Source organism: Belonocnema kinseyi, chromosome 4, assembly GCF_010883055.1.
Source record: "Belonocnema kinseyi isolate 2016_QV_RU_SX_M_011 chromosome 4, B_treatae_v1, whole genome shotgun sequence".
NCBI lineage: Eukaryota > Metazoa > Arthropoda > Insecta > Hymenoptera > Cynipidae > Belonocnema > Belonocnema kinseyi.
In genome coordinates, this window is record NC_046660.1 from 83887107 (window position 1) to 83898215 (window position 11109).

At 29.0% G+C, this 11109-nt stretch overlaps 2 protein-coding genes across 2 annotated transcripts in view; one reads left to right on the plus strand and one right to left on the minus strand.

The window, feature by feature from the left end:
- LOC117172163 (rhotekin-2-like) overlaps positions 1-11109 on the plus strand; it is a 252101-nt gene that overhangs the window by 68591 nt on the left and 172401 nt on the right. The window lies entirely within an intron of this gene.
- Positions 5268-8324, minus strand: LOC117172165 (serine protease inhibitor dipetalogastin-like). Its single transcript, XM_033359978.1, has 3 exons — positions 8229-8324; positions 7589-7771; positions 5268-5774 (listed from the first exon to the last, which is right to left on the minus strand). Exons 2-3 carry the CDS (start codon positions 7764-7766, stop codon positions 5683-5685), a joined length of 270 nt encoding a protein of 89 aa, XP_033215869.1. The 5' UTR covers positions 7767-7771; positions 8229-8324; the 3' UTR covers positions 5268-5682.

Genomic DNA, 11109 nt, shown 5'->3' on the forward strand with positions numbered 1-11109 from the left:
TACCGCGATTTCGCTGGAAGCGGGTGCAATTATTCAGATTAGCACCCGCTCCCGGCGAAATCCTGCGGTTGTCCTTATGACAAATTTTTAATTATATATAAAGTCATTTCCTACCCTAATATTTTATTCAGAGCGTCCTTTGATTTTTGTTCCCTTGCGTTTTTGTGTATTGAGGATTGCCATTTTCCTGGTTTCAATGTGTAAAGGATATTAAACCATCTCTTAAAATTAATTCAAAGACATTGTCTTGCTATGCTTGCTTCCTCTATACTTGGATGCATAAGGTATAAAAACACACAAAAAATCATTAATCTTTCTGATTCGTCTGTATGAACCTTATGTTTCTATAAGTCTGATCGACAAAATGTCAAACTTTTAACCAAATCTATCAAACTGTTTTTGAGAAAAGAAACATTTCAGTAAAATAAGCATTTTTCTATTAAAGTACATGTAAAAATTGAAACTTTGACAAGTGTTTGTCAAACAACTGTCCATTTTTTTCAGTTTTTTCGTTCGAATTTTTGCTCTGCAGGTTCGAAAATATAAAAAAAAATTTTTTTGGAATTCTTCACAAAAAGTCATTTACTCTACATTTGGTGCGGGGTCCTTTGACAAAAAATTTCATAGAACTTCGCTAGCAGCTGTGAGCCTGGAAAAAAATGTTTTTTATTATGATTGGTCATAAAAAACGTGATTTTTTTTGACATCTTAAACATACTTATTCCTGAAGTTAAACAATCCATTAGATATTTCAACAAAATTGAACTCAACAGATTTTTTTTACGAATTATGAATGTTTTGAAAAAGTAAGTGCTCCCCCACCCCTCTATTATTTTTGTATTCTGAAGTCCATAAAAAATGTGTCCTAATATCAAATACCCAATCCCGATGTTTTACAACAATGAAAATTCATCATCGCTTTGTTTTCATTGAAAAACGCTCAATTTAACAAATCTAGGTTTCGTAAAATATTTGTCGCAGGATATTCGGTACGGGCTCATTTTAAAGCTTATTTTATGCTCTAAAACCGAAGTTCTATATACTTATCGCCTATATCTTAATCGAAAGAAACAATCCAAACAAACAAGTACATCCACACATTTTAAGATAAAAATCTCCGTATCTCTAATTTGTTCACGCAGAAATTGTAATTAGATTTTACTATGTATTCAGTTTATAGAAAAAAGTTAATGTATATACGCAAACTTATTTTGTTCATAGTTTATTGACTGGATACCGTTTGATGCCAATTGATAAGAATTGGTTGAGTATATCGTACATACATGTACGGTAAGTGGCGGTCTTTCGAGAAAAGAAATTCTTGTTTTTTTTTTTTACTTGGCGGTGATTCACTATTGCCAATCTCGATTCTTTTCATTGTTATCATTTTTTGTCAACAACATTTTACAGACAATTGTTGAAAATTCAATGGAAAGAACGTGTTTGAAGTGTAATGTTGGATTATAGGATATAGACCGGGGTAAGCTCAACAGTTAAGGTAATGGCTCGATCAAAACTGAAAAAGACGTGGAATTAAACAATTTTTTCTTTATTTGGAGTCACACATGATTTTTTATTACATTTCCATATGTATTCGTTATTTGATAAAACAATGATTTAATCATAAATCATTCAACCGTGTCTGTCCACTACTTTCTGGGCTGCTCCTGCGTGATAGTGAAGCCCGAACTATTTTCTATATTTAATATATTTTTAGCTTCTCTCGAAATCTGAATTATTGAAAATTTTACTATTTAAACTAGTAAATGTATGGTTCGATGCGAAAATAGTAATATTTTAAGGTTTGACTTTTAAAATAGTAAGTATTTTACTAATGAATTAGTATACATTTTACTAATATCAATTAGTAAACATGGTTCACTATTATTTAGTAACTTCGCTTTACTAATTCAATAGTAACCTAGCCCAGTCACTAAGGAATTGGTGAACTGTATTGATTTCGACCAATTAGTCTTAATGGAATAATTTTTCAAAAATTTTCATGCAGTAAGTACTTCCATTATTGTTTCAAAAATCAGATTTTTGCCGGTGAATCTTCCATTCTTTAGTTGTCCAATCTGTTTTTTTTTGCATAAATTTTCTTTTACAAGGTACATTTGGAAGATTTGAGTTTATAGCACCATTTCTCTAATAAAACAGATTATGCCATGCAAAAAATATTTAAAATTATTAAGGAATAGAAATGTTATTTGCAAAGTCGCTTTTGCTCCTGAGGTCGGTTTTGCCACGGTTTACCCTCTGTTATTTTAGCCAATCTAGTCATTACTTTTTTACTTTTAATTTCTGTGGAATCCTACACGGAAAGAAATTTAAAGAAATAAATTCACGTAAGCGCGTTAATTTAGAGCTACAATTTTTTGTACTTGAAAGTCTCAGACTCTATGATTTGAAAGCATGGAATTCGATAGCTGAGTGCAAAGAGGCGTGCCTGAAACTTCGATACCTATGCTTTAAAAATAAGGGCTCCGAGATCTTAATTTAATCTTAATCTTCCGAAATTTCTCTCCGCGTATGAATCTTTCAAATATCCTAAAATTCTTTGAATCTCTTAAAATTCGGTAAATACTTTAAAAAGTCCTTGAAATCTTTAATATCTTAAAATTCCTTTAAAAATATTAAATCTTTTAAATCCTCTTAGACCCCATAAAATCCGTAGAAATCCTTAGAAGTCCCATAAAATTCTATTCCATATCATTGGTTCAGCAAAGTTCTCTGGAAATTCCTTTAAATTTTGTAAATCTTTTGATATCCTTTTGGAATCTCTTGAAATTCCTGAAATCTCTTGAAGTACCTTGAAATCTTTGAAATGCTCTTAAATCTCTAGGAATCCTGTAAAAACTCTAAAACTTTTGAAGCCCTCTAAAATCCTTTCAGTTTCTTGAAATAAATTGATATCTTTTGGTACGTATCTATTGTGAACAAATAAAGTGAAAGAAATTTCGTGTGATTCCATCAGTGCATAGTTTTAGATTGCTGTTCAAATGTGCATACTTTCCGCGGGGACTTTCCAATTTGGAACTTTTGAATCCAACGCTTCTTTATTATTGTTAAAAATATAATCTTCTATTTTTAAAAGACAGTTTGAAATAAAAAATAATTTTTTTTAAAAGTAAGTTAACTGACGATGATTACTAAAATCTGAAAGGAAAAAATCCTGGATATTTCCTTGTTTTTAAAACTTTTCTGATCATTAAAATTAACAAATTAAAATCTTTAAAGCTTAAATATTGTATATTTTACAAGTTTTCAATATTGAAATATAAATTAAAATATTTAAAGTCTTATGAACTAGGAGCATTTAAAATAAAAAATCGTTACATTCGTAATTCATCAATCTAAAATTCGAACGCTCAATAATATATACATTAAAAATAAAAGAATTTATAAATGGGAACATTCAAGACTGATCAATAGAAAAATATTTTTTAGCGATAGTTGAACGGTTCGAAACTTCGTTTAAATTGGTGAAATGTTTAACGCTAGAAGGACCAGAAAAATCGCATACCTAGAAGGCCGGAGGGTCCAAATTGGACCCTAGCAAAATTTAACAGTTTTAAGCAATTTCGCAAAGATACTAAGTATATAATAATAGGGAAAGTCATAAAACGTTGGTGCCCTAAGAAAACTTTTAAGGGGGCAGCAGTTTTTTGAATGTCAAAAAGATATAAATTGGATCCTCCGGCTTCTCTAGTGTTGAACAAGGATCGTGAAATAAAATTTGCTGATAACATTAATCCGTAATTTTTCCGATTATTTAATGGTCTAGATTTTTTATATTTCAGAATCGGTTGAGAATTGTGCATATGTCTTATTAATGTAACCATTTGCTTTTGTAACTGATAAATTTAATTTGTCCTTATTGTTAGAAGCATTGCACATTTTTTCGTCGGTGTGTTTTAAAAAAAGTGATCAAATGTTTCAAGTGTTTGGTTTAAAAATTTTAAATATCATAAATATTGAGAAATAGTGAAAATATATTCACATTATTAAAGAAACTTGATTGATTTCTTCGTGAAATTTTCGTGTTCAATATTTTTTTTTAATGGAGATGCAAATAGCTGATCAGACGGATAAGGACTTCTTAATAAAAGTGAAGTATTGATGGAGGAAATTACGTGACTTGTCGAATTATTATCGAACGTTTGCATTAATGTTTTTAGATATGATGTTACGCTATTTTACGCCAAACGCTTATAGACCCCATTTGGTTAATAAAAAGAATGTGAATTTCGACTATTATTCAAAACCATGTACAACTATTAACGCTTAGTTTTTAAATCGTTTAATTTTCAAAATATATAGCATGACTCATTCTTAAAGTCGTTCACAATCAAATATTTTCAATTTTTAATAGTTAGATATTTTTCTCTCTTGAATTAAAATTTTATATTTACAATTTACAAATTTGAAGTTTTGTAAATTTGTGTATTCAATTAACCAAATATTATTATTACGAAGTATCCATGGACATCGAATATATTTTTTCTACGCTCACCGAATTTCGTTGAACCTAGCCGCCCTTTCCATTTTTCCCAGGCCTAGAAAATATTTGTTCTACGTGGTCGAATTTTGGTGAACCTACAGATACAGTCATATAATTAAGATACTAAAATGTTTAATTTATTGGGCGTAACAAAATAAGGCTTCAACAAAATTAAGAAGTTTGGCGTCTTTGATTTTCGTGGTTTTCCATTAATTATTAATTAAATAGATTAAGAAATGTTTAAACGTCATATTCATATACTTACTTCTATATATAATTTGATTCAATTTTTTCCTTATTGAACTGATAGTTATATGAAGTTACATTTCATCGTTTCTCAAAAAAATTATAGAAAATTGATCAACGTTGAAAAATCTGTAATTTTCTATTTTAAAAGTTCTATGCAATATAACCCTAAGGGTACACCGTTAGATAAATCACCCTAGACATTGCACACATTGAAAAACGTATACAGCACACTCCATTGCAAACAACGGTATTATACTAGAGACGTGCATTCCATACATTTTTAACTAAGAAATATATGCGATTGCAGTCTCATTAATCAGAAGACACTATATTAATTTGCTCAAACACGATTGAAATATCGAATATTTATAGGCCCTTATTATAAAATAATAATAGTTTACTCATTGAAGAAAGAATACATTGCTTTAACAGAAAATATAAACGAGTTTTTACTTAATAATTTATTTATTATTTTAATAAAAATATATACATAGTTTCTAATATTCATTTGGAAATGCACATATTCTTTATTATCTACTGCAGGAAAGTCTTCACAATCTTGTCTCATTCAGTACAAAAAATAGGTATCAGTAAAAATGGTTTAAGTACGGAAAATTACAGGTTATTATTTTAATCTCAAATCATCCAAAATATTTCATCTATGAACGTAGCTAGTTGTCGATTGGTTCAAAAATTGTGTAGCTGTTACAACGTGTACTGAAATTTCGCTAAAATAGCCATATTTTTTTGGTACGAACAGCGGGACCTGGAAAATGGACTATTTGTAACGAAATTTCGGTCCAAATAGCCTAATTTTGTTGTATACATAGACACTGCCAATTTGTATACTGTTGCGGACTGAAATAAGAGTCGGTGATTTACTATGTTTTGTGTTAAAGTCTAATGAAATATTATGTGATGTTTGAGAATCATTTATAAAGGTTCAAAAAATTATCTTCCTTTTGATATTCTCCTGGATCATCAGAACACCGACCAGTATGAATGACGAATAACTCATTTTCTGAAAAAGAAGTTACAAATTAATTTACCTTATCAAACTGGATGAAGGTTAAGGAATTGAGATTATTTATGAAGAAAAGTATTTATAGAGATTTCAGGTTTGATTACAGAAAGATAGAGGTCAAGCGGCGGAAAAATTACAGTGTCAAGATAGGAAATGGAAATTTTCACAATCATACATATCAGAAAAGTTTTCTTCAGTAAAGAAACGTTTTTTCTTTGAATATACATAAAAATTTGGTTGAATCGAACAAATTGTGGTTGATTTAACCAAATTTCAATTGATTTTACTTTGTTGGCAGATTCTACCAAATATTCCATCTACTACAATAAGATGCGGTTGAAACTACCAAAATATTTGGTTAGGTCTACCAAATATTTTTTTGTTCATATAATAAGTTATGGTTAAACGGGTTAAACCAACCAAAGTTTTCTTCATTCAGCAGAATCGTATTCGGAATGTAGTTATTTTATTATATTTTAGTAATTATGCTACAAATTATAATTATGGTATACTTTACCAAAATTAAGCTGCCACAGTCAATCTGAGTCAATCTAATTCTAATATCAGGATGCACAGTCGTGCCCTTTTTTTCGTAGTTTCCCCTTCTATCATGAAATTTCTCTTTTTCCTCTATTCTAAAAAACTTCCCTTTTCTCTTTAAATATACGATATTTGAAAATACAATATTTGTATTGCGCGAAAAATCCTCTGAAATTAGTCAGTTTACCCATAATTGAATAATAATTAAAGAAATTGTAGCGCTTAAATAAATTATTTAAGAAAAATAATTTACACGTTTCCAGTGCTGAACCATTAAAAATATATTTTTTTAAATTTTGAAGCTAAAAACATTTAGCTGAAATTTACTGAAAAATGGAATATTCCAAATTCATCAATTGGGATATTAAATGTTCTAACTCGAGCAATTTTTAGTTTGTGTTTAATGAACGTTGAATCATATAGTTTGAGCTGAGGGGGGGGGGGGGGGGGGGGTTGGCTTTTGGCAAAAGTGAAAACAAATTTTAATCAGTAAAATTTAACTTTAGCTTTTACTAGTAAACAATAATTAAAAAGTACGAAATTTAAAAATAAATTTTTTACTCTAACAATTTTTTTGAAAATGTGCAAAAGCATACTTTTTGGATTGAGTCATATGCACGCATTTTGAAAAAAATTGAATATGCCGAACTTGTAATTTTTTCAGCTGGAACCAAAGAAACATCTTATGATTTTCCCTTTTTGGAAAAAAATGTTGTCGTTTTTGTTCATTTATAAAAAATGCTAAATAATGCAGACATTTTTTTTTATTAAAAAAATTTTTAATTGTAAATTTAAAAACGAGAACAACATATATTAGCTGATTTGAAAGTTTTGTTCTTTACTCATTTTGGGTGTCGACCCACAAATTGTTGTCATTCAGTTCAAATGATTCGATTACTTTTAGCATTTTTGCTTCGCTCTAATAAACGTATAAAAATTGTGTATTTAACTAATTTTTTTTCTCGGACTTTTTCATACCATTGTGGATGAACTGCCAACGCCCTAAGTATATCCAATTTTTTTAAATAAATGTTTTAACGGCAGAAGTCTTTGAAAAATCATTGCAAATTATTAAAAAGTTTAACTTTTCTGAAAAAAGAATGTTCTTTTCGATATGTAAAAATAAATGTTTAATATTTCCTTTACTTAGCTCCTTTTTCGTGAGAAAATGACCCTGTTTCACCTTTTTTGAGCTACCTTTGCGTTTCGATCCCTCTGTAATATAATAATTTATATTATCTGAATTTCATAATAATTAGAATTACACACACCTGCATTCTCATCTCCTTGTCTCTTTGCTTCCATTACCACACATTCAAATAAGCACGGGTTGATATAAGTTCTTCCATTGCTGGCACAGAGTGGATTGTAAATTTTTGGACATGGGCACAACGCTTTAGTCACCATGACCGCGAGGGCCAGAACCAGAAACACAAGTGTAAAACGCATATTTCCTGAAAGTTCGTATATTTTACTGACATTTGTTAAGCACGATCCCTTCACTTTTATATTCGTTTAGAAATTTGTAATTTATAATCAGCTACATTATACGGAAATTAAGCATAACTTTCTGATGTAAATGATAACAAAAAGTATACATAATGTGCAAGAAAACGGATATGCAACTTCAATTGTTTTGACAAAGTAGTGTATTGTTAGGTCAATACGATACAAAGAGATAAAGATCAAATATCATTTTCTATGATCTAACATTTAAGTGATAAATTTGAGAAAAATAAGTTAGTTTTGTGAATATTGAAACAAGGATATATATTAAGCAAAATCTGTCAAAAATAATGGTAATAATAACATAATGTAATTATGAGAATAATAATTCATGAGAGTATAATGTATTTAAATTTCATTTATAAATTAATACTATATAAACGAATAACAGTTAATTTCGCTTACCTATTGGAGTCCTGACAAACTTTGAGAAAAGAGTTCAATTCTGAACCACCTCAGGATTATAACACTTGTCAAATTCTTTGTTCGAACTAAGATGAGGTGATCCGTTTTATTGTCTTAAATACTTAAAATGTATCGTTTTCAGATAAGAATAATCAATGGCAGCAAAAAGTCAGTGCAGGGCTGCACCTAGAAATACCTATTTTGAAATAATACGCCTGAAATTTAGATTACATTAGATAGATACATGGCAAAAAAATTACATACGAATAACAATTTTAATTAAACATGTCTTTATATATTAATTCTCATTGAACTAATATTTTAAAGACGTTATTGGAATACATATTTTGATCTGATATATTACTGTAATTAATTCAAAAATATATAAAGCAGTTATATTTATTTTAAAAATAAATTTTTAATTATAGTAAGTGCGCTTTTTAAAGGATCAACAATGTCACGTTTGGATTTTTTAGATTAAAAACTGAAGCCATCCCTGATCTTGCAGAAAATGAAAGTTTCCTCATCCTATATATAATTAATGAAAATTTACCATTTTTCTTAATTGAAAACTTTCGACATTTCGCTCTCAGACATTTTCTCATAAATAATTGGTTCCAAAGTCTTATTCTTTGCTTTCTATAAAAATTAATTTAGTATTAAGCTTTAATCGGTGCAAAGATATAATCAGTTAGTCACAGTTTTTATCAATCAATCACGACAAATTGTTTGTTGAGCGTATTTTTCTTCATGGGCCGTATCTATTTTGATGTGTGCAATAATTATTCTAGTAACTTAAAATTTTAAGTTTAAACAGACATTCGGAAGATATTTTCCTAGGTCTTGTACTCGTTACATGGGTTACAAAAATATGTGATCTCTTATGCACTCCTTGATATATTTTTTGAAACTGTTTAGTTATGATTTTTGTACGTGAAATTATTTTCGTCATCGGTTTATCGATTTGAAGTTCATTAGGAATTAGGCATTTGAATTATAGAAGTTGCTGTTAAAAATGTTGCCAATTTAAATATTTGGTATGGAAATGTTTAATTAGTAAAATATTGGGTTCTTAGGTTGTCAAAAATTATATTGATTAGTAAAATATTAACATGTCTTTTAATTCATGATTGTTTTTTGCGGACTTAGATTGTTGTCCGGCACTTATTGTTTGATAATAGTTGCCTTTATAAAAAAGATGTAGATGCGAAATTTTGTTTCTGACAAAATACAGAATTTGATTTAATTTTATCAAAACTATATTCTCTATATGCCTAAAGTGGATTTATTAACAGTTCTTTTTCGCGTCATTGACGTTAATTAGTGTAAATTTTGCCATTGCTCTCACAAACCGGATCCAAATTTCTCAAAACAAAGACATTTTTCCTTATCTTTCAGTATTGCTGATTCATGATTTACATTCAAGATGACAAGTACCATCTTGTTTGTTATATTAATTTTGAATCAGTCAATTATATGACGTTTATACTTATTTAGCTGTATTTAAATTTAAACAAGCTTAAGACTTATCACTAGAGTAATAGAAAAGATTTAAAAAAAATCTATCTTTATTAAACTCGTACAAGTGGCCACTAACACTTGTGTATACTAATTCTGCTACTAATATTGTTAGAAACGAACCAACCATATTGGATGTACTTGAAGTTACGAACGTTCATATGAACGAAATTAAAGATTTTTTTCCCCGAATTTTTTTTGCCTAAATCATTTAGGATGACAAAAAATGATATTCCATCGGAAGAAGTCTTCGAAATTTTTATTTTTTGAGGGGTTGAATACCCTTACAAATCACCCATTATTCAAACCTGCCAAACACAATTTTGATTGTCGATGTTTGAAAATATTAAAAAGTCAAAAATTTTCTTTTTTTTCCTTACTAATTATAGAGGGAGTGAAAAAGTTCGGCAAGACTCCTAAAAACCACCCTTAATATATCCACACCTAAAATGTTAAAAATGACAATTTTGATTGTCGATATTTGAAAATAAAGATTTAGATTTTAGGTTTGGTTATATTAAAGGTGGTTTTAGGGGTCATGCCGAACGTTCTCACTCCCTCTATAATTAGTGAGATAAAAAAGAGAATTTTTGACGTTTTTATATTTTCAAATATCGACAAGCAAAATGGTCATTTTTAACATTTTAGCTGTAGTTATATTAAGGGTGGTTTTTCGGGGTCTTGCCGAACTTTCTCACTCACTCCATAATTAGTTAGGTAAAAAAAGATAATTTTTCACGTTTTTATATTTTCAAATATCGACAATCAAAATGGTCATTTTTAACATTTTAGGTGTGGTTATTTTAAGGGTGGTTTTTAGAGGTCTTGCCGAAGTTTCTCACTCACTCTATAATTAGTTAGGTAAAAAAATATAATTTTTCACGTTTTTATATTTTCAAATATCGACAATCAAAATGATCATTTTTAACATTTTAGGTGTGGTTATATTAAGGGTGGTTTTTGGGGGTCTTGCCGAACGTTCTCACTCCCTCTATAATTAGTTAGGAAAAAAAAGATAATTTTTCAGGTTTTTATATTTTCAAATATCGACAATCAAAATGGTCATTTTTAACATTTTAGGTGTGGTTATATTAAGGGTGGTTTTTAGGGGCCTTGCCGAACGTTCTCACTTCCTCTATAATTAGTGAGATACAAAAAGAGAATTTTTCACGTTTTTATATTTTCAAATATCGACAATCAAAATGGTCATTTTTAACATTTTAGGTGCAGACATGTTAAGGGTGGTTTTTAGGGGTCTTGTCGAACTTTCTCAACCACTCTATAATTATTGAATTAAAAAAAGAGAATTTTGGACGTCTTTATATTTTCAAATATCGACAATCAAAATGGTCATTTTTAACAT

What these genes read in the sequence shown, in the direction of transcription:
- LOC117172165 (XM_033359978.1), bottom strand. Translation starts at nt 7,766, where the DNA reads ATGCGTTTTACACTTGTGTTTCTGGTTCTGGCCCTCGCGGTCATGGTG. An exon ending in ACAAGGAGATGAGAATGCAG is followed by an intron (nt 5,775 to 7,588) that starts GTGTGTGTAATT and finishes CTTCTTTTTCAG; the next exon opens with AAAATGAGTTATTCGTCATT.